Source organism: Dermacentor variabilis, chromosome 7 (assembly GCF_050947875.1).
Source record: "Dermacentor variabilis isolate Ectoservices chromosome 7, ASM5094787v1, whole genome shotgun sequence".
Taxonomy (NCBI): Eukaryota; Metazoa; Arthropoda; class Arachnida; order Ixodida; family Ixodidae; genus Dermacentor; species Dermacentor variabilis.
The window spans coordinates 99,657,499-99,682,042 of NC_134574.1; the positions used below are offsets into that span (position 1 = coordinate 99,657,499).

At 46.4% G+C, this 24,544-nt stretch overlaps 1 protein-coding gene across 2 annotated transcripts in view; it reads left to right on the forward strand.

Annotated features, from left to right (window-relative positions):
- The window catches only part of LOC142587689 (histone acetyltransferase KAT5-like), a 44,520-nt gene extending 20,230 nt beyond the window's left edge, over nt 1-24,290 (forward strand). For both annotated transcript variants that reach the window (XM_075698865.1, XM_075698866.1), the window contains 7 exons: nt 1,367-1,447; nt 3,816-3,905; nt 4,908-5,048; nt 8,469-8,562; nt 11,264-11,426; nt 16,991-17,243; nt 22,635-24,290. In XM_075698865.1, the coding sequence (XP_075554980.1) occupies nt 1,367-1,447; nt 3,816-3,905; nt 4,908-5,048; nt 8,469-8,562; nt 11,264-11,426; nt 16,991-17,204 (783 nt within the window). In that variant the 3' untranslated portion in view covers nt 17,205-17,243; nt 22,635-24,290. The remainder of the gene's footprint in view (nt 1-1,366; nt 1,448-3,815; nt 3,906-4,907; nt 5,049-8,468; nt 8,563-11,263; nt 11,427-16,990; nt 17,244-22,634) is intronic.
- The last annotated feature ends 254 nt before the right edge of the window (nt 24,291-24,544 follow it).

Consider the following 24,544-nt stretch of genomic DNA (forward strand, 5'->3'; position numbering starts at 1 on the left):
AGCGCCACACTCGCGCCATATCGTAATGCGCTGTAACCAGGCCAACTGCCGCCAGCACTAAGCTATGTGGAGAAGCCAGGTTACAGGAGACGCGAGACATGCGGGGAAAACAACACATAAGGGGACACGTGGGAGTCTCGCATCCCCACAAAGTAGAAAAGTTTCTTTACTGCTGTCGATGCAGTAAACAGCTACACTGAGTGAGCATGTCTGCTTACCAAATTTTCCTGTCAAATTGCCCTCTGTCAGTTTAAACGTCTTCAAGAGTGATTGTTCTGGAACACAACCTTAGCAGAAGTTGTGGGGATGCGTGACTCTCACGCCTCCCCTGAGATCTAGTTTTCCCGCATAGCTCGTCTCCTGCAGGGCGGCTTCGCCCGCCGCGTGGCCTGGCGCCCGCGGCGGTTGGAGTGGTTGAAGCGCAGTGCGAGAGATGCCGCTAGTGTTGCGCTGCGGCGGGGTTACTTAGGCGCGGGAAACAAAGGCGCTTGGGCTTTTCCCGGCGGGTCGGCTAACAGCGAGGACGTCCCGCGCGCCGACCGATGCTTCTGCGAGACCGCCTCGCGTGGCCGCCTTCGAACGCGCCACGATTCGCGTGACCATACACGCGAACGACCAGGCCTTGGGATCCAGCATGGGGCGAACATATTCGCTCGCTTCCGGTCGCGGTGAGTCAGACTTCTAGATTTGTCGCGCGCCCATCGGCATGTTTTGTGGATAGCAACTCGGCTAGCAGGCAGATGTGGGGTCTCTCACACCCGTGCTCTTGGGACAAAGGAACGACAGTACACAGTAGTGCAAACAATCACAAGGGCATTTATTGCACCTTTCATAGATCAGTGCCTGCTAGCCGAGTTGCTATCCACAAAACATGCCGATGTGCGCGCGACAAATCTAGAAGTCTGACTCACCGCGACCGGAAGCGAGCGAATATGTTCGCCCCATGCTGGATCCCAACGCCTGGTCCTTCGCGTGTATGGTTACGCGAATCGTGGCGCGTTCGAAGGCGGCCACGCGAGGCGGTCTCGCAGAAGCATGGGTCGGCGCACGCGCGGGTCGGCACGTCCGTCCCGCTTGCCTCCCGAACCCCCAAGAACAAGCGCCTTCCTTTCGGCGCCCAAGTAACCTCGCCTGTCGGCGGCGTTAGCAGCGCAACACTCGCGCCATCTCTCGCACTGCGCCCCAACCACACAACCGCCGCGGGCATCACGCAGGCCACGCGCCGAAGCCGGATTACAGGAGACGCGCCATGCGGGAAAAGCATATCAGGGGACGCGCGAGAGTCGCGCATCCCCACAAAGTATATCATTTGCTGTTCTACAACTCAACAAGTGTTCATTGTGATATTTCACCATTCTTGTTTCAGGAACTAGTCAACTCGTGCATTTACCTCTGTGAGTTCTGCCTAAAGTACACAAAGTCCCGAACCTGTCTCAAGCGACATTTGGTGAGCAAACTTTCTGAAATTCGGTAGTGTTTTGTGCGGCATGACAGCTGCCTGACTCTTGTCTACTGCAGCTTTGTCTCGCTAACTGCACTTTTGGGTCATTAGTGGCCCTTGCCATGATTAAGGTGTATTGATAACTTAGTGAGAAATTTGTTAAATTTGGCGAGTTTTTAGTTGCCGATTTTGCCTATTTGCGTTTTTAGCTAGTTAGACAATGTTTTTTTGGCAAGTTACTCCCACTTTTCCTTATTGGGTTTGTGTGTTTGTAGCCTCTTTCGTGGGCTGATACTGGTGGTGCCACGGTGTGGTACTGGTGGTGCTACCACCGTGTAGTATTGGTAGAGGTGGTACCAGTAATAAGAACTTTTTTTTTTCATTCTTCCTCCATGACTGTTAGCATTTTTAGATGCTGCCTCTGGTGAAAGACATAGACGATGTTGTTTGAGATGCTGCAGGCCTCGCAGAGTGAATGATATGGTCCGTACACCCCATTTGCACCTCCAGCTCACGCAGGAAGGTTTTGTCTTTCATTGACGTCAACTAGAGGTTGAATCACCTACCAACTTATTTAGTGATTTTTTGTTTAACATAAACAGACAGTATACAAGCATGGTAAAATTGCTCAAGGTACTTTGCCTGAGTTAGATGCTCGCCACAATTTTATCCCCAGACAGATATCAAAGCTGCTCTTCAGCACAATCAAAGCACAGTCTTGAGATCTGATACTGTTTAAAAAAAAATTTGAAGCTTTCCCTTTTCACATTCTGGCTATGTTTCACCAGTACCTACCTTAGATGGCTAAATAGTTTAGCTGGCAGCAGCCATCCTAAGTCTCTTTCCACTTCTAATGAAGGCGGCAACAAATACGGCATCGAAGTATGAAACAATGCAGGCCGCATTGATGTTCAGACAATATGGTGGCTGAGCAGAATGCTCAGAAACTCGGTGGGAAGATCTGCACACAATAAAATGTAGTCGCACTCTTATATGCGTCGTGTAAGCTATGTTGTGTTTTTCATATGTTCATACATGAAAAAAGTTGCAAAATAGTGTTAATATGTGCTTCTTGCAGCTTTTATCAGTCAACGCGAGGTGGCATCAGTTGCAGAGACATCTTCATAATGTGTTCCTTTACTTTGGGCTCGTAGCTGTTTTCTTAGCTGTCCATGTAGACTGTCATTGTCGACTGTCCCTAATGTTGTACAGAATTGGAACGTACTAACGTACCCTCTGACTGTTGATTCACCGGCACTAGAGGTAATTTAAAGCTATACTTTAAGAAATAAGGTACACATCTAGCAACAAGAAAGGTTGGCAAAATTCCAAATTCATCATCATTTATTGACTTTTCACTGAGAATTGAGTTCTTGGGCCTCGACCTGGGGGGGAGACATTCCCCCTCCACTTAAAAAAATAAAGTTAATGTCTTTGTTTCCAGAGGAAGCTTTAGAACTCCCCAGTGTCGTTATGCGTGCAACCTCTGTGCTGTGATGGCACTATTCGGCAAATTATAGTTTTGCGACTAGCAACTTCAAACTAGTGTACTGAACGAAGTAGAATGAAAGCTTCCATCTGCACTCTTGGCTTCATTGTACTTGAACTGTGTTTAGCTTGTTTAGCTTTGACCTTGTTGCAAAAGCAATTTTGATCTTTTAGCATTACCATGGCCAAGAATGAGGACACTGCTGCCTTCCTTCCCCAGTGACATCAAATAGCAGTTTCAGGCTCCGTAATTTAACTTTGCAAGCATATGTAATGCACTTGGCAGTAATTGTGTCTTCAAAAGCCGTTGTTTCAACCGTTCTTGAAGCGTAATTACCATATCCACTTAAGTAAGGGCTGCACTCATATCAGTCGCACCCCTAAATTGGCAGCCCAAAATTAAAACAAAAAACTAAAGAAAAACACACAAATAAAGAGCGTTTCTGGCAGCTTATTTGTTCCTTGATTCTAAGCTAATGGTGCGCGACATTTTCAGACGTGAAAATCTTTATAAAGTCACAGACATACTATCGCCATGGATGGCACGAGAGGGTGGCTGTACCCATGAATGCACTGCTGAACTAAGCATGAGCAGAGGCAACAATTATAGTGGTGATGACCAGATGGGCATCAAGTATGTGCATGCTTGATCTAACAATTATGTAAATGAAACAACATTGGCTTTTTAGTGCTAAGGTATTGTGGGGATTATGTGAGCTAGAAGAATTGGACTGAAATGGCCTGCTCTTATGTAAGGGCCGCACCTTGTCCAGATGGCGGGAAAAAAACAAAACAACTGCCCTTCTTACGTCAGTGCAATGGTACTTTCTACTTTATCGGTGGCAGCCTAATCCCACCCTGCATATATTCTGTTTTTCTTGCTCAGGCCAAATGCACGCTCAAGCATCCACCGGGAAATGAGATCTACCGCAAGGGAAACTACTCTTTCTTTGAGATAGACGGCCGCAAGAACAAGGTATGTGTGTCTATTTCCAACCGTGCAGGCTCTCCATAATTTTGATTGTGAAAATGAATCTGTGTCAGAGCTGTTTCACATCATTTTATGCAAGATTGCAAATCCTTTTCAATGCCTACACCAATGCCTGTCAGAATTGCTAGATTTTTTTGTCACATTGTATCATTAGGGAAATGTGTGCAGAGGTAAGTAAGTTGTATTGTGTCTAGTACACAGGGTAATAAAACATGTCACTCTACGAAAAGGTTGTTCAACGACAGACTGAAAGCTAGATATGGGGAAATTTCATGCTTTGTTGCCGACTGGGGATTACACAACTTCCTATAGCCTTTTTCAGAAAAATGACATTTTAGGTATGACCAACCAAGTTCTCGATACACCTACTTACTTGCCAAAACTTTACTTCCTGTCCTGAGTTGGTGCTGCTTGCATCTATATGCATGTTCAAGTGCTGATATCCGTGTGTTGTTGGTGTTGCTGTATCAATCTCGTATTTGTCTAGGTTTATTATATCCTCCATTTTCCTTTCATATTACACCAGTAACAAGAGAGGCAGCCATGATGTCCTTGGCTGTCAAAAGGGCCAATGTCCTTCCACCTTGTACAACAATCCCCCCCCCCCTTTCACCCCCACGTTCTGAAGGCCTACTGTATTTGTACGAAAGCCTACTGTATGTCCATGAAAGACAGGTAATTTGGGGCAGTGTTATGTAGATAGTTGAAGGCCAGAACAGTAAGCTCAAGTTTCCTACTCCTTCATATCTGAGTAAATATTTTTGAAAGGCAGCATTTGACAGGCTTGGAAACCTCGCAGTTAGCTACCATGGAGCAAACGTAAAGCCAGGGAAAGATGCCAAGGCGTGAGGGAGAAGGTTTCGGTTGGGAGGCTAGCCCCACCCCCAGTCCCTGGCAGGCACCCCTGCGCACCACCCACGCCTGTGGCTGTGTTCGCATCTTGTCATGCCTGGAGCTAACCCCACGCACCCTTCATCTTTGTTGCAGATGTATGCCCAGAACCTCTGTCTGCTGGCCAAGTGTTTCCTTGATCACAAGACGCTGTACTACGACACAGACCCATTCCTCTTTTATGTCATGACCGAGGTCGACAGTCGTGGCTACCATCTTGTCGGCTATTTCTCAAAGGTGTGCCCCTGTTGCTCTCGTTTTGGTTGTTCTGCCGTCGATGCCCTTTGGCTACTACATTTACGCCGTTCTAGCATATGTACAGTTGTTTCCATATACGTAAAACTCGGGTGTATCGAGCTATTGGCTCTATCAAACAATTGAAAAATCTTCTTGAAAATTCTATGTAAAAGTATAGCGGTATACAATTGATCTCGAACAAAGCAAACCCAAAGGGGATTGCGGAGTACAGGGAAACCTCGTTACTGTGAACACCACATTAACGAACTTTACAGATTAACGAACTTTTCAGAAATTCCCTGCTGACTTCTTATGGTTTCAATGTAAGAATATTTCACTACTACGAACTTCACAATACTAAACTTTTCAGAATGATGATCGTTATTCAGTTTCCGTGTCATGTTAACAATGCCTCAGTACTACAAACTAATATTTCGAAATCTGGCGATCATTATTCTGTGTATCCTTCACGGTAGCCGAAACGGTAGGCTAGCAGATGACAAAACGCAGAAAGCGGTGTACGGTTTTGGAAAATCTGAGGCGGCGCTCAATCAAAAAACCCAGGAGATGATTTTTCTTGCCCATTGCGGGGGCGATGCCGCATCGGTTTTTGCGAGCACATGCTCCGCCCAAGCAAGTATCACCTAGCAACGGAGGCATGTCTCTTCCTTCTATCGCCCATCTTTCTGTGCATGCCGCTTCCTTTTGCACTTCTTTCTGTGGCCACGCTAGCTGCGCGTGTGGAGAAATGTAACCTCTGTACTCGTAGGGGTGCCCCACGGTCGCATCTGGCACTTTTATGCGCACTTGCGCTTTGGAATATTTCAGGTGTCTGCCTTGAGTGAGACAGTTACGGTTTCCACGGCAAGGAATGTGCAAAGAAAGAAACAAACAAACAAGAAACATTATGCTTTGGAGGCGACATAGAGCTCATAGTTTTCTCAGTGCCGACATCTGCTTTGCGTGCGCCACTCTTATCATACGATGGTGCATGGTGGCAGAATCTATAGAAAATAGCGACAGCATAGGCTGAGAGCCAACAGCGTCGTTTTCGGGGATAGCTCAAACGGTGATAACTTATGAACTGATGGATTGATGAGTGGAATGATTAATTTTGGGGCTTTCACTATAATGGCATTTCAGAATAAGAAACTATTTTTGGCGGTCTCACCGAGATTTGACTGTAGTTCGATATCTTGATAATTGAAATATAAAATATGGCTATCTGAAGCTTATTATAAATATGCGCACGGTCTTGGACAGTTTCCAGAGATTGTGAAAAGCGAGAACTCATTGATTCACTTCTTCAGGGCTGTGTTGAATGCACAAAAGCTCATTTATTTTTTGCTCACAGATGTTGCAAATCGCTCGCACTGCGGAATTGTCTCTGACAACGCTAGCTGTGAAAGTTCATGCTGGCCTGACTTGAGATGGCGAAGTGCTTGTTTCCCTTTTTATTCAAGATGAAGTGGAAATTTACTCACCGAGAAAGCAAGTTAACCTGTATGGATATGCGCTCTGCCGCTATTGGCACACTTTTACTGTGCATTGCACATGCACACGCCCGGCGCCTGTTACAACAACAAAAATGTGCCGTTGATTGTCACATGTGGCTAACGAGCCAGGCGCACCGTCGTCAGGTTTCGAAATTGTCTATTGTCTTCCTGTTGGAACCACTCCTCCTTGCTTCTCAGCTGCACTAAAGAGTCCATGCATCTCTTGCATGCTGCTCAGCGTTCCAATGCCTCCCAGCTGGTATGTCCCTCTGTTCTTGGCCCTTCCCCTCCAGCCCCTGCATCGGTGACTGCCAACACTGCACACCTGCTGTTAAGTTTCGACAGTGTCTTTCAGCTTGCAGAACATTAGAGTCCATTCTTAAACACGTGTAACCATGTGACAACGAATGAAGCGCGTTCAGTGCGGACCCACACCGCAATGAGTCTTGCATGCCGCTTTTTCGTGGCGAAAGGGGGGGAATCATTCTGCAAAGTGTGGATGTGGTGAAGTCGGGACGGCAGTTTTTTTAAATTTAAGATCCGTCGAAGTGCCTGTTAGGGTCAGATTCGTTCAGGCAACTCACGGAGTCCTAAAATGCTGTTCAAAGAAAGCTCTCGTCTGACAGAGGACAGACCCGACGGCACGCAGCATCTCCAGTTCAGCATCCCATGCCTAGCTCAGCGAAAAGATTGTCATCCACGCTTCTTTTTTTCGAATGCGTATTTTATCAGGAAGCTTTTCAGGTTGCTCAAGCAGTGTGGCGATCTGCTCTCGCAGATAACGAAAGGCCGAAGTTTGCACGAGCCACCCATATGTGAAGTTCTCGTGTTGTCGGAAATATTAAGTGCCGGCAAATTTGAAATGGCACTGCTCTGGCAGATGCTGTCGAACAAGAAACTGAACCTTAACGGCAGTACATGCCACGTATAAAAACTTAGCAGGGTTTTCAATTTTGCTTGCTGTGCGTATGGATGGCTTGTTCAAACCTCGGCCGTCCATTGTTGGCACTACATTGCAGTTCGAATTTAACAAAAGCAGAGCATGCCACTTCTGCATTTCCTGGAAAGATCTTTGTGGAAGCGGCACGCATGACTCATCACTGTGTGATTCGTAGGTCTGTGCTCAACGTGTTTCATTCGTGCTTGCCCATTTCCACGGGAGAGGGTATGGGCTCTGATGTTCTGTAGGCTGAAAGCCACTTTCAAAACTAACATCCTATACATTGTGTCGGCTGTCACCGAGGCCGGAGGAGAAGGCTAGAGAACAAAGGGAGATATCGGCCACAAGGCGTTGGAGCACTGAGCAGCACACAAGAAGAGATGCACAAACTTTTTAGCTCAATTGAGAAGCAAGGATGACTTGTTCTGACGGGAAGTTGGTTCCGAATCCTGCTGGTAGGAATGTTGCTGCACTTGACAGACAGCTCTTGCTGCACGGCTCAAAGAAAGCCTATGATTGACCAATTTTTTAAAAAGTCTGTGAATGATGCAGGAACGTTTTTGCATTCTAGCAGGCTCGGATCATGGTACACAGTATGCTAAATCGCTCCAACAAAGCTTTATTGATACCTTCAATGCATGATTCTTTTCGCATGTACTTTTTTGACAGTTTTTGGATACTGAGTACTGCAAAGTATTCCTTGCAATTCTTTTGTGTGGTTCAACTGTGTGAAATTTTTGTTGCTTGGATTATACGACATTTCTGCCATGTCCCAAGAAAGTCGTTAATAATAGGGGTTCCTCTGTGTAATGGCAGAATCAACTCCTGACACCGCCGAGTTGACAAAAGCAATGTTGCAAGCGTGTAAAACAGTATGGATGCAGATCTTCATGAGCAAGTTGATGGTTGCATTGTGCAGTTTAGGGCATCTTGTGATCAAGTAATGTGCGAGGCGTTCTCTTAGCTCAGCCCTTCTGACTGCAGGAAAAAGAGTCAACGGAGGACTACAATGTAGCCTGCATCTTGACACTGCCACCTTACCAGAGGAAAGGCTTTGGCAAGCTGCTGATTGAGTTCAGTGAGTGTCGCATCTCCTTGTTCTACATTGTCCGTTTCAAAGTCCTGTTTGTTTCAGTGAGATTCATCCTTAAAGCGAATGCCAGGTTACTAGAGAGTTTTACCTTGGCCATAAGTGCAATTACCATTCACGACATGCTGGGTTAATGGGCGTGGTAAAACAGACGCATTTAACTCATCTGCGCTTCCACGTGTCATTCACATGTGGAACAACCTTCCCGATATCCTGGTAGCTGAAGCTAACAACATTAATTTCTTACTTTAAATAACTTCTAGTCTGCGTTGCTTCTTGTATGCCTTTTCTTTTTATCTGAGAATTTTAGAGTTTGTGTAAGCTTGATTCTTTCTTGTACTATTATTAACAAAACACTTTATGCTCTGTTATATGTTTATGCTCTGTTATACTATGTAAAACTTTTTTTAAGCTTCCCTTACCCAATGCCCATTATTCAGGCCTGTAAGATATTTTGAATGAATAAATGAATTAATGAATGAATAAACAAATAAATAAACATGCGTAGCTGTGTTGGTGGCGCCACCTTGTGCTGGAGAGCTTAACCAGGCAGGGCACAAAGCTATTAGTGCAGTAACCACCCATATTCTACTTATCCGCTGGTGTGAAGCCTTGGACATGGCATAATGGACATGCAGTCTTTATTGCTTTACATTGCTTTCACGAAAACACCCATGTAACACAAAAGTACCTCCTGTGCCAAAGCATCGCAAGATGTCACTACTACTGCTGCTACTGCAGGATACGTTTACTGTTACAGTGAAACCTCGTTAAACCGTAGTTGGTCGGAGCTCGGAAAAACTACATACTAAACGGTAGTACTGTTTAACCGAAATAGCATGAGATCGCCCACTTACCTGTCGAAAACGGAACTAAGAGAGAGTGCGATGAAAGGGGCAAAAACATGCGGTATTTATTCACTTCGCGCGACAAAAGTGTTATTTTCGTTTGATGCCGCGGCGGCCTAGCACGACGACAGCGGCCTCAAACTTACTGAAGCTGCGTGCCAGCTTTTCAACCAACCCCCTCTTCTCGGCAAACACTCGCATGGCAGATTCCTCGTTGGCATTACGTATTCTCCGTGCACGCGTGCAGTAGTGCTGTAGAAGTCCTGGGGGCGCATTTTCATTGCAGGGTGCCGGAGTTTGGAATACTTTTCGTTTGGAATAGAGTTACGTTATCGTGCCTTTGTTCTCGTCGTGACGATTGCATTCATTAGGCTGACGTAACGCGTAGCTTCTGCCACTGTCGGGCCTAAATAGCCTGTGCTGTCGCTTTTTGTGTCTTCCTTATCACTGTCGCTAGTCGACACTTCGGCAACAACAGAGGCAACGATGGCGAAAAGTCGAACCTCATAGCCGACATGTCTTCGTGGTCGCAGCAGCGCTGCCTAGCAACTTCTTCGCATTCCAAATGCCATACACCGTAGTCAACAGCGGATCCTTGTCGCGTGCCAGCACTGACTTCTTCGTGTCACGTTCGATAGCACGAACGATGCCTAATTTTTCTTCTGTGCTGAGCATCTGGCATCTTTTTTTATCCGAGCTCCGGCATGACACGAGTCCTCGCTTGCGCGACGCCATAACGCTCTCTGGCACGGCGTCGAAATGATGCTGATGTTGATGTGGCTTCATGCGCAAACGGACAGGCTCTGAGAGCCTGTGTGTTTGCGAGGATCTCTGAGGCTTGTTGTTCTGCCGGGCTGCCCGATGGAGATGACGCACCGCAGTGTTTGCGCGACGAAAAGTTGAAACGCTATGTTTTAACCGATGCGTACGCAATAAGCTGGTATGGTTTATGCGGATACAAAACACATTATGTTCAATGGCCGCTGAGTCGGGGATTTGACTTTACTATGTACTTTTAAAATGAAACTACTGTCTAAGCGGGTACGGTTTAACGAGGTTTTACTGTACCTGGTATTTCCTCAAAGAGTCGACAAGCTAAAACTCTCTAGTATTTTGCAATCAATTACCACTAACACATATGATGTAAAGGCTGCTCTTTTTTGTGTGTATATTTCTGTCTGAAGCATCATGTGAAGTACTTTCTTCCAGTAAAATTGATTGCATTTTCCATGCTGGTTGTGACTAGGTTGTAATGACAATGCAGGCTGTAACTTGACTGATCAATCCAGCTAATTGCTTCAATGAAATGGGCAATCAGAACGTTTCTCTGTGATTAACAAGCTTTGCATTTTGCTTGAATAAATCTTCCATGTTGAAGCTCACTGGCTGTAGTGTTCAGATGCTGAGCACAAGGCTGAAAATATGATCTCAGGCCTTGGCAACCTTATTGACGCATGAACATTATTTAGTTTTTCTTTTGTGGGGGGGGGGGGGAGGGGACTATTTTTAGCAGCTAACCACTGTTACAGAGTTATCACACTGTGCAAGACGTGCCTACATGTGTCCGAAATTTCCTAATTCTGTTGCAATTCCATTGCAATTCTATTGCGGAAGTGTCTTGTCTGCTCAGATGCCTGGCCTTGGCAACCGTGCTCAGATATTGTGTTGAATTTAGGCTTGTGTTGAACTCAGAATGGTAAAAATTACCCCGGGGACCTTCGCTATGACTTCGCTCATGCAGCACAGTGTTGCCTTGGCATGTAAAAACACACTAATCATTTCGACTTGGTGATTGTACTAGTGGTTGCAATCGGTGGCCTTACCGGAAATGTCCTTCGCAGGTTATGAACTGTCCAAGTTTGAAGGCAAGACGGGCTCCCCTGAGAAGCCACTTTCGGACCTGGGGCTGCTGTCGTACCGCTCGTACTGGTCGGAAACCATCCTCGAGATCATGATCAATATGACTCCCAATGAGGCAGGAGAGAAGCCACAGATCACAATTCAGTGAGTTGCCTCCCTGCAAAATGAATCGATTCAGGTCTTTGCCATTGCTTTAAGTAGACTGTGGTCACCATCAGACTACTTCCATACAGTGTTACAATAACTGCACATGTCGTCGTTGGCCAATGCCACAACCACCCTACTTTGACATGCATTGTAGTCATGATGGTAACGCGATACGTGCAGATCTGTCCCGTGGTAATCGCCTGTGTTATCAGCGAGGCCGCATGCAGACGTGCTGTGAACCACCAAGTAGTGACTGGCAGTGAATGTTTTGTCTGCATACAGCATACATTAGGCCAGCAATGGGCCTAGTGGCCAGGCGTCAAGAGTGGACCGACCAGAAAGGAAGTACAGGCAAGAGGGTAAGGGCGGGAAATAGCCATCCTTTATACATGATATCTCTGGTAGGGTGCGCTGCCGTTAGAGGAATCTACTGTGTCACTGTTTCTCATCGATTTCATCGCAACAGCGGCTGACAAGATGCCGAGTAAAAACATGAGTTGCTGATGATCAGAACATGCCACTGTGCCTTCAACAATATGACGTGCCCTCATTATAATTTGCGGCAACCTCAGAATACAACGGAACATTCACTGCCGTCCTTGTTCATGGAATTTGTATAGGTTAACCAGCCGATTAAGTTTGCTCATTTACATGATGTTATAGTGGAGGTGAACTTTTAATATCAGCATCCCATGGGAAGTATGTTATGGAGTGTAGATGGACACAAAGAACGTGCACTGCTGTTTGGTGGCCAGAGCTTCTGCAGACTTCTTAGCTTCTTGCTGGGTGTAGTGTGCCAGATGTTAGATGCTTAAAGGGTCACTAAAGGCAAATATTAAGTCGAGCTAAAGTGACTGATTAATGCTTAAGAACGCCTAAGGTGTCAATACAGTGAATCCTCATTAAACCGTAGTTGGCCGGAGCTTGGAAAAAGTATGTACTAAATGATAGTACTGTTTAACCGAAATAGCATGAGATTGACCACTTACCTGTCAAAAACGGAACTCAGAGAGAGTGCGATGAAAGAGGAAATAAACATGCAGTATTCATTCACTTCGCTCGACTGAAGTGTTATTTTCGTTTGATGCCGCGGCGGCTTAGCAGTGACGACAGCGGCCTCACACTTACTGAAGCTGCGAGGCAGCTTTTCAGCCAGCCCCCCTCTTCTCGGCAAACACTCGCATGGCAGATTCCTCGTTGACGTTACGTATTCTCTGTGCACGCGCGCGGTAGCGCTGCAAAAGTCGCGGGGCACCTTTTTAATTGTGGAGTGCTGATCTCGTCGCGACGATTGCAGTAATGAGGCTGACATAACGTGCAATTTCTGCCACTGTTGGGCCTAAATTTCCTGTGCTGTCGCTTTCAATGTCGTCCTCATCGCTGTCGCTAGCCGGCACTTCGGCAACAACAGAGGCAACAATGGCAAAAAGCCGAACCTCGTAGCTGACATCTCTTCGCGGTCGCAGCAGCGCTGCCGAGCAGCTTCTTCGCATTCCAAATGCCACACACCGTAGTCAACAGTAGACCCCTGTTGCGTGCCAGCGCTGACTTCTTCGTGTCACGTTCGATAGCACGAACGATGCCTAATTTTTCTTCTGTGCTGAGCATCTGGCATCTTTTTTTATCCGAGCTTCGGCATGACACGAGTCCTTGTACGCGACGCCACAACACTCTCTGGCACGCTGCCGAAATGATGTTGATGTGGCTTCTCACACAAACGCACAGGGCGCTTGGAGGCCGTTTTTTTCGCGACGAAAAGTGGAAACGCTACGTGCTAATCGATACATACGCAATAAGCTGGTACGGTTTACGCTGAGTCGGGGATTTGGCTTTACTACTTTTAAAACAAAACTACTGTTTAAGCTGTTAAACGAGGTTTTACTGTATTACCAAGAACAGAGCTTTATTAATTGCAAAGTTGGAGTTTACGTGCAGAACATGATTTGAGACTCCCCTGGAACATTCGTGTGCTTGCCTGATGGTGCAGGCATTCCTCATTATAGTTCTGCCGCGAGTACTCAACCACTCGTAATAGAAAGATCACAGCATTGCATTATAAGACAGAAGGAAGGGCTACTTGTCCAGAATTTTTAGAAAAAAAAAAAAAAACCTTGCTGACGTTACGCTTGACAATGACGCGGGTCGTCAAAAGGTTTTGCCTTTGCTTGACTCTACACTGCTCGCGCTTTCACGTTTTCATACTTTTGTTATTGTGTAGTGCTCCGCTGGTTTTGCTGGCTTGTAAAACTTGTGCAAACTACAAGTAGCAGAGAACACCACGTCCATGCTATGTCATGGGATGCCCGAACAGTTCACGCCACTTGATCAAGAGCAGCTGCAGCGGCGAATCCTATGCTCTGTCTTAGCTCAGATTCTCTATGTCTGTGTGTTCACGTTTTGTGCACAAACACGTAGCGCCATCTGGTGGGCACTGTTTTACTCGCCAATAAAGGGTGATTATGGCGTATGCAGTGTCACTGCTCCCTGCTCGATGGCAGGAGATTTAAATTGTGCTAAAGGTGTGCGGACACTTCTGATGCAATTTCCTCTTAAACTACCGTATTACTCGCATAATTAATGCACTTTTTTTCCTGAAAGATATGCGCAAACTTGGGGGGTGCATTCATTTTGCGAGTTCAAATTTCGAGTTTTTTTTTCTCTGGTCATCTCTCTCTTTTCTGTGACCATGGATTGCCATAGCAAATGTGTGGACAGCTATACGAAGTAAGGATAGTGGTTTTATCGGCCGTATAAACTTGCAAACATTCACTTCAACGCTAACCGAGCGGTGAGAATGCAGCACGCACAAAGGTATGGGCAGCCATTGACTCGGCCCCTAAAGCAGATCGCTTTGAAGGTAGGGCGCGCAATGGCCGCGCAATGCGCAGTTGTTGCGTCGCGCAAGACGACACATGAGATTGAGCCGCGATCGTCGGCTTCCCTCGCATGCTTTCACTCACACCTACACCATGCGGCAATGATGACGGCAAAAATGTGCCTGTAGCGTCCATATAATTGCTGTCGCAATAAAAGTAGGAGACATGGTACGTTTCAGCGTCCGACATGGCGCTGGACGCTATATCAGACGCTGAATCGTGCTGTGTGTCTCCTACTTCACGGCAGCAAGTTCGGGGTACAATAATCATGCGAGAAAAAAGAAAAGCCACACTTCTTGATTGGAAAAGTGGGGTCTGCATTCGATATGCGAGTGCATTCATTATGTGAGTAAATGCGGTAAGTCTACCCTTAGTCTAAGCAGGCAGCCAGTGCGCTGCTGCTCAATGCTTCTCGCTGTAGCAGTTCGCGGCTGCCCACTGCCGGGTGACATAAGCAGAACGTGGTGTTACGAATGGTGGCTTCACATTCAAAATATTTAATGGATTTCTATTAAAAAGTGATTAATTACTATGTATTACCCATCACCTAATGGTCGCCACCACTGATGGCATGTCTCCGAAGGAACGATCCTTTTATTTCAAAACGGCTATTTTTAAATATTCGTAGAAACACACTTTATATATCCACAGGTATATACGCCGAGATAGCGACCGACCTGAGATAGCGACCAACCTGTTGGGTCGGTTGCTATCTGGGAAGTAGGCAAAAAAAGGTTCGCTTCAAAACAACTGCACTGATAAACATATAGAGAGAGAACCCGCCGTGGTTGCTCAGTGGCTATGGTGTTGAGCTGCTGAGCACGAGGTCGCGGGATCGAATCCCGGCCACGGCGGCCGCATTTCGATGGGGGCGAAATGCGAAAACACCCGTGTGCTTAGATTTAGGTGCACGTTAAAGAACCCCAGGTGGTCAAAATTTCCGGAGTCCTCCACTACGGCGTGCCTCATAATCAGAAAGTAGTTTTGGCACGTAAAACCCCAAATATTATTATTATTATGTAGAGAGAGAGGCTTCGATGACCACACTACTTGTGTAACTTCATGAAGCGTAGCCTGCTAAATATGAAATGGAGTACCGGGAGTGTGAAAGGAAGTTACGTTGTCAAGATGCCATGATTAGATATTGCAGCTGTGCCAAATTTGAGAGTGCGCCTTCACTAGTGCCCTCAAACCAGGCTGGATGGGAAGCTCCGTGTCCGATTGAGGTGCACATTCCCTTCAACATTCCCTTGTGGATGCCGTACAGATCAGGCCTTTGCATTGTAGCAGTACTCGGCAATATGTCGGAACCATGTTCTGTGCAACATGGTCTAAGGTTTCTTGCTCATTGTTCATTCTGCTCTTTTGCTCTGCCCTCGCTGCTTATTTCATGTTCGTGCAATGTGATGTGTGCGGTACGTTAAGCCTATCGGAGGGAAAAATCGACTTTTCTGGAATGCACTGTGTTAAATCTGATTTTGCACTATAGATCTATACACATTATGGAGTGGCCTTCATTATACCACGAGGTCTACTTGTGTTAATTTTACCAATCTGAGACTGACGAAATCGATCAACTTACCTGGTGGGTCAAATTAAACGAGAAGCAGAAAAATGCCACAATGCACCGTCGATTCATTGGGCAGTATGTTCCTGAATCGTACATGTGCCCACTTTCTATGCGTCCAAAGCAGAAAACTAATGTAGATATGACATTAAAGCTCCTAAACAAAGCAGAAATCTAAATGCACACCTGATTTTTTAGCATGAAAAATGGGCAAGGGTCTAATGTGTGTTGTGCAATGGCAGCTGTTTTTCTAAAGTCAGTCAGCATCGCCGCAGTACAGTAGGGTTGTGTAGCAAAGCATACAAACACATGGAGGGGTGGTTTTAGTTTTGTATCCGATTGCACAGTGCGGACAATTTTCGGCTCAATTTTCTGGTGGGAAAAGAAGGTGTAGGGGCAGACAGGTAAATACCATAATCAGGCATTGTTAGCTTGACAGTTATTGCTTGAAGATCTTCCTAACGAAGGCAAAAAGTAGGCATTCTCAGACGACGTATGTTGATGAGCAAGTTTCTTCAGACAAGTTCTCAAGCAGGCGAAATTGGCAACAGCAAGGTCGCTGTGATCTAAAAACAGTAATTTGCGTGTCCGTTCGCACTGTTACACAAGTTTCGCTCCTTGCTACTTGTGGGCTGTATCTAAAGGTAAATCATCATTAGTGAAGTGAATATTTGTCCCACATAAGGTGAGCGTTCAGAGAAACCTTAAAAAAAGAAAAAAAAAAATTATATTTCTCCTCCACCCTCCCGGGGTTGTGTCTGCGATGTTTGTACACATTTTAAAGCTCATGGGTCGGTAGATATGCATTACATTTGGTTGCTGTTAGCATTTGTTATCTCTGCAACTGTGGCTGTACTATAGAAAAGTCACTTTGACTTATTGTACCAATATGTTGCCTCACCAAATGTTCTGTGTGCAAGTGGGGCAAAGCTAATTGGGATAAAGATAATGCCAGTGGGAGCCAATGGAAAGTGTGGCGTCCCTTTCCTTGCATTTGCTTTCGCTCGCCGACTCGCTTGGCTTGATCGTGAAAAGAGCCACCTGAAAATACAGCTCCACGCTTTGCCGACAGCACCAGTGCAGCTTAGTGACTTGCCGCTGCGGCTTCCCCTCTGCAGTGAAATGAGCGAGTTGACGAGCATCAAGAAGGAGGATGTGATATCAACACTACAGTACCTGAACCTGATCAACTACTACAAGGGCCAGTACATCATCACTCTGACCCGGGAGGTGATCGAGGCGTACGAGCGGGCGGCCCTCAAGCGGCCCCTGCGGATCGACCCCAAGTGCCTGCACTGGACGCCCAAGGACTGGTCCAAGCGCGGCAAATGACTGCCAGCGACTTCGGCCGCACGCCCCGCTCTGCAGGAGGTGGGTGTCTGTGTGAACAAAGAATGCGTGCAGGTGAAGCCCGTACAGCTGCCTTCAAAATTTAACTCACTGTGGTATCTGCGAAAACGTAGAAAACTGAATTTCCTAGCAGTTTATGACCGCCATTGAACAGAACTATACAACACTGTGTTGTTGGCATATTATATTAGTACAGGCTGGAAATCCAAACACGAGTTTGTGTGCCGAGGCTGCAGAAATTATAATGTTTTTCTCTGATCCAGTAGTGTGTAAACTTTTGTGCTGACTGTACATACAAGAGTAAAGTAAAACCGGGTGAACATTTTCTTCACAAATATTTTTGCCCATTTGTAATGTTACTTGAGCCTGGTCCCTGCGATGCTAACATAGTGTTCAGGACATTCGTGTAACACGTTTCCTGCCTGTTATGCTGCCGTGAAAAACGTTAATGAACAGTTCTGCTCCGTAACTTATCATCATACTTAGTAATGCAAGCAGGTCAAGTGAGATGGAGAGAATAAACATTTTTATTTAATCTGATGCTCGTTATTCCGGTATTCATTGCTGCTTTACATCCACACCGAGGCATGGATTCATGGTCTCTGCATTCAACTCTAGTTGAATGTAGAGACCAGTTCCATTGTGGACTACCACAAACGCCTTTGTATGCTACATGTTATGTTGAAGGATGTTGCGCTGCGTTAAAGCTCTTTTTGTTCGCTCATTGTGATTGTGCAAAAGCAGAGAGCCAGTGTCTTGATTCCTAGCACGAGATAGATAGAAGCATGCGTTTACTGAGTGGGGCGTGTGTCGGCAAGGTCCACTATAGTTCTCATATCTGCGAGGCATCGTTTGCTAGAAACGCAGCTACCCTGACATGCACACAGGTCTTGCTTTTCTAGGCAGTGCATTGCGGTCCTGTTAGTGGTTCATGGCATGAAGTGTGTTTCACAGTACAGTCAAACCTGAATATAATGAACTCAAATAGAGCGAATTCTCTATTTCGAACGCTCGAAACTTACCGAGCTCTCTCATGACAAACCAGACATTGGATATGTCAGCACGTGGCTTCTGCTGCAAGCTCCAAAAGGTCACTTGCATGAATAAGACAGCTTTTGCATTGTTGTTTTTTCTTCTCTCTCTCATTCTAGTGAATACACTTTGTGCAGTTGATGTACTTTGCCGGTACTGTGTCAATATTGAAGAAAAATGGACTGCAGCGGGTCTACGCAGCCTTACTCATTGAGAATGCCTTTCTTCGTGACATTGCGAAACAGTTAAAGCACAGGCAAATTGTAATTTGCCTACTACAACTTAGACCACTTATAATGTAAGGTGCCGGAGTCACAGAATTTTTGCGCTATTGGCGGTAGCACACTATAACCAAAACAACATTGGGCAAACACTGTGCACTGTGCACAAAATTGAGGCATGCGACCAGGATGTGCTCGCACTTTTGTTGGCGAAATGGTTCTGACGCCTTCCAAGTGCTATGCAGCCACTGCGAAGCATTTCGTTGACTCTGCACCAAGCTGCAACTTTGGCTACCGACTCCCTGATGAAACCGCGCTGGTTAGGCCTAGCCGGCCGGGGTGTTGAAGAGTATGCTTTCATGGAATGCTCACCCTTGATATATGTTCGTAACCACTAGACGAATATACGCAGAGATCCGGTGCGAGGTGACGTGCAAAGGCTGCACCAGCAGCGCACGTGAAGCGTGGGGCTCGCGAGCGATTGGCCGGCAACTACCGTGAACGCATGTAGCAAAAGCTTGCATGTGGACAACATTTCGAACTGATGAACTTGCAGAACCCAGTTTAAACTGACAGCATCGCACGTGCGATATGTGCACTTTGCAACAACACACATCGCGATGGGCGAACCTGAAACGCACGTGTGGCCTCGACCTATTTTGCCTGTGGTACTGGATTTGTATTAAAAACAGTAAATTCACTTTTCTGTTGAAATTGTTTTTCTGGCCTGCTCTATAATTGAGACGTTTCTGCGACCCCATCTGTGTCTGAAAAAAATCAGTCAGTGACTGTGTTTAATTTCTGCGCCAAACCTGAGCAGCCAAAGAGTGACAGCGTGGGTGTTTTGGCACATACCATGCACCTCTGACAAGCAGCCGGAGCAAACGGCTTCTCCGTCGGCTAGGCAACTCCCGTGCTCCCGCTGAACCAGCACGCTGCCGCCGCTTTCTTTTTTTCTCTCTCCTTCGTTCCTTGTTTGTTCGCTTGCTCTGCATCTCCTCTTCCGAATCGCGCTCCTTCCTCTGCCCTTGGCCAGCGCACCTTGTTCAGAAATGCGCTCGGTGCCTCGTTGTCTGTGGGATTTTTGGGCAACCGCATTATAACCAGTATTTTATCTCACACGGCTGCACTATAAGCAGTGTGCGTACACTGTATATACCGTATTTACTCGCATAATGAATACACTTTTTTTCCTTCTTTTCTAAAAAAATATGCGCTAAGTTGAGAGGTGCATTCATTATGTGGGGCAAAATTTTGAGCTATATTTTTTTTTCCACGGCCACCTCTAAAAAGGTCAGTTTCGCCCGAAATGCGAACCATCGATTGCAATATCAAATGTGTAGACAGCTACATGAAGTAAGGATAGTAGTTTTATCGGCTGTATAAACTTGCAAGCATTCGCTTCAACGCAAACTGAACGGCGAAAACGCAGCACGTGTAAAGGAATGAGCCGCCATCGACTCAGCCCCCGACACAGATCGCTTTCAAGATTGGGGAATGCGCGGCCGCGCAATGCGCAGCTGTTGCCAGAGTAAAAATATTGCCTTCCTCCCCGTCCCCCTGGCACCATGCATGTGACAGAAAGCATTTTTTCGTTCCCGCTCTCTTCCCTTGTACGCGGCAGATAGAGCTGCGATTGTCGGCACCCCTTGGGTGCGGTTGTGCAATACACAATTGCTGCCATAAGTACAATGCCGCCACCCCTCCCTTTTTGGGGCCTTTTACGCGACGAAAGACGGAGCGCGAGATTGAGCCACAATCATGGGATTCCCATGCGCGCTTTAACTCACACCTACACGATGCGGCGCGTGGCGACGACGGCAAACATGTGCCTGGAGCATCCATATAATTGCTGTCGCAATAAACGTAGAAGACACAGTACGATTCGGTGTCCGACACGATGTCGGACACAATCGCACCCACCGGACGCCATATCAGACGCTGAATCGTACCGTGTGCCTCCTACTTCGCGGCAGCAAGTTCAGGGTGTGATCATTATGTGGGGGAAGAAAAAGCACTTCTTGATTGGAAATGTGGGGGCTGCATTCATTATGCAATTGCTTTCATTATGCAAGTAAATATGGTACTCGTGTAATGACAGCAGGTTTTTTTTTCCCAAGATTTGGGGTGAAAATCGGGGGTGTGGCCATTATACGGAAAAAAATACATTCTTTTTTCTTAAATATCCTAATTGGTAATTGAACTACAGTACTCACTTGTACTGGCTCTGGCTAGTTTTGGCCATTCTCGAAGCACGTCACCTGCCGGCTGGAATAAATGGTGATGCCCCACAGACCAGCGACGGCAGTGTCTCGGAGGCAGCCACTACCGTATTTACACGATTGTAAGTCAACTCGAATGTAAGTTGACCCCCCCCCCCCCCCCCCCATATCGCGTGAAAAGAAAAGAAAGAAAGAAGAAAAAAAGCATACCCGAGGGCGCATTTGATAACGAAAATTTATTAGTAGCTGACATGGTCACTGGACTACTCGTCTTCACTAGTGCTGCCATCGTCATTGTTGCTGCGGTTCCACAGCGCGTCGTGGTCCAGCGAAATTTTACATTAAACGACCGCACCAGGACATCTTGTGGAACAGCAGCCCACGCCGAATGCACCCAACCACACGCAGCCGTCAGGGAGGCTCTTTTGACAGGACCGGTTGGCATAATTTCGCGGTCTTCTGCCGCCAGCCACTCGTTGTACTCACGGCGGAGCAGGGCCTTAAAGTTAAGGCGAAGGTCCAGGCTTGTTTCGTGACCATGTTGCACTTCACTGGCAGGGACCGATCACGCATTCCAGCGTCGTACACCGCAAGCTTAGCCTACAGCTCCGGAAAGCGGCCAGACTTCGGCACGTGGGTAATTCCTCACTTGCCGTCACAGGTGAAAATTTCGCTTCGCTGCAGTCACCACTCTCACACCACCTGTTCAGAAACATCGAACTTGCGGCCCGCTGCGCAGTGATTTGTTCCTTCGGCGTAAAGGATGGCAGCCCTCTTGAATGCTGCTGTGAACGAGTGCCGAACGATTAGTGGGCCTGGAGCACTCATGACAACTGGGGGAAGCATAGAAGTAGCACGTAGCCGGCAGTCGAGTGGAACGCATTGGAACGCGTCAAACCAATGCCAATGCCTTCCAACAGAGAAAGAGAAACCTGCGAGCAGTGTCTGCTCTTCCATCAACTGTTGACACCCCCCCCCCTCCATGAGTGTTGCATGCACTGTAAAACTCTAAAATGTTTAAAAACCCTTCTGAAAGCGAACAAACACGTGGGGTAGCGAAAAGATACGGGTAGGGCCATAGAGCAAACATAAAATTGTAACTGCGTTGTAGCTCCCGTTGGTCTCGCTTTTATGGCGGGGCCATGTTTTGGTTTCGATTGTAAGGCGACCCCCCAACTTCAGACTTTCAAAGTTAAAAAAAAGTGGTCGACTTACAATTGTGTAAATACGGTAAATCTCGGCGGCTGTGCTTTTGCTACCTGGAGGCACCAAAAACTCTGCACGGCTGCTTTGTTTTGCTGCCGCCAACAACAACAACAACAAAAAAAAAAGCTTCAGAATTCCCACACCACACAACAGATAACACTGCCCACCTGCTTAAATATTAAGGGTGCGGTTTATACATGGGTAATTTTTAAATATATTTTTGTGTGGATTTTTTTTTACAAAGTTCTGGGTGTGGCCATTACGTGAGTATATACGGTAAATTGAGTTCTATGGGAAGATGAACATGAGCAGGAGTCAGGAATGACTGCATTGTATCAAGTCCTGCACTGTCTAAATGGTTACGTTATATGTGGTCTGAGGTGTACGTGTAGTTTAGTTTTCACTAAATGTCTTCCATCCTTGTTTCTTTTCGTCATTGGAGAAAATACATGCATAATGAACACATCATGAAAGTTGGAAGCTTTATTGTATGTGAGCTTGGAATCAAATCACCTGATAAAAAAAAAAGTATTCCTAGCACATAATCCTGTTTGTTGTAGCCAGTTTCGGCTTTATAGTAACAACGCTGATGGACACGTGAGGGTCGGTTGTTTTGAAACACTATTCCCTGTATACTCTCCCTGCTTTTGATCAGACTACAAAACTTCGATGAGCAAGGGTGTCAGCTGTTTGCCTGTTAACCAACAGCTGGTATGCTTTTGCTTTTACAGTGACAGTGCCCTTGTCCACCATCACGCACCGGAGTGCTCTTCACGTGGCATGCTGTTGGTGCCAAAGCCATTCTTTCGTCTGCTCCTTCAGCATCTTCAACAAAAAGCAGTGGGGTATTTGCGTCGTCAGTAGTGCTGCATTAACTGGCGGTGCTTCATCCCTCCGGCATGTGACGATGTGAGCACTGTGATTGGGCCCATGTGTGTGTGCGTGCGTGCCTGTTTTATCGACATACCCTGGACACTTCACATTCTCTCTGTCTTGAAAAGCATGGCTTGCAAAGGGGTTAGCCTTAAAAGTGAGAATCTCGCATCAAACTGATGGCATCATTACCAGTGCTTGTGTAACGAGTTGTTGGGTTGAATTGGGTTTTCCATGTGTGTGGGAGACACACGAGTTCACAATAATTAATGTTGCAGTTGCAACTCTGGCATTCATTTTTGTGTCGTCCCTACAGCAGCTGTATGCCAATCGTACTGCTGCTTGACTTTTATTGTTCTCGGGGTCAAATTTGCAGCACTATTAGTAGCTAAGCATGGTTAGCGATTACCTGGTGCCTTGGCCGTCATCCCACCGACTTTCTCTCGAGGCCAATTTTGAACCCTCCGCAGGTGTGGACAGCTCTCCGAATCCACCAACTGATTAATTTAGGCCACTATTCTGTACCGATGCCTTTTTCGGTGCTAATGCCTTTTCGTGCTTATCGCGTCCTTGAGCGGCCAGAGCGACACCCCGCTCTGGGCGTAGCGTTGAACGCGACCACTCACGAACGCGAAAAGCGCGAGAAGGCATTAGCATCCGACAAGTCATCGCTACAAAATCGCGGTCATCTCTAGTAAGAATGATTGATGGCTAGATTCACAAAACTACAAGCCATTCACGCAAAAGTATATGCCAATTTCAGCATGTCCTTGTTTCTAGAGCCCTGCTGTTCACTGTGATTACTATTTTTTAAGAGTTTAAATGATGGCTCTGGAAATGGTGCCTTTGGTTTCCATGCGAGTGGTGCAAGCTGAACTCCGTTGCTGCGCTCGGCCAGACTGAGAGTCACTGCTCATTGTCAAGACCACATTTGTCTTTCATCGCCATTAGGATGTTATTTAATTACACCGCACCATATGAAAAGCAGCAAAGATGCGACATTCACAATTAGGGTTTGATCCTGTGGCCTTTCATTATAGTATTGAGTCTCTCTCTCCGAATCCTCCCCCCCTCCCCCCTCTTTTCTTTTTGTTTGGTTCTTGCGAAGCGCCGCATAGGACCTCATATGTAGCTATTTAGTCTCAGTAAGCAATGGTTGAAACTTCAAAATTCACTGACAGAACTATGTATGGCCTAAAGATCCGATTACTCCACGCCCCGGAGAGGTTGGGAGATTGAGCCGTTTAATGAAAGCCGGAGTGTGTTCAGCTTTAGGGAGGCCTAAAGAGAGAGGAAAATTAACATTTGTCTTGTTTGCATTGTACAGAGCAGGTGTTTAGCTGATCAGCTTGTGGCTGTCACAGTCTCATGGTGGTGCAGTGTCCCCTTTCTTGATGAAGTGTGATATGCAGGTTTTCATTGATGCAACTTCCAAGTGCTTGTGAAGCTGTCGTCTGTATGCCGCGTTCAACTCTGTGGTTCTGAGCCATTAAAGGACATGCTGTTCGTTGTCATTATGTGGTGATTCAGCTTCTGTTAAGTGGAACACCTTTGCCACGGGTCCCCTTTCTCGATGAAGTGTGATATGCAGGTTTTCATTGATGCAACTTCAAAGTGCTTGCGAAGCTGTCATCTGTGTGCCACGTTCAGCTTTCTGGTTCTGAGCCATTAAAGGACACGCTGTTCGTTGTCATTATGTGGTGGTTCAGCTTCTGTTAAGTGGAACACCTTTGCCATGGTACCTGGTGTACAAAAAAAGAAAAGCTCG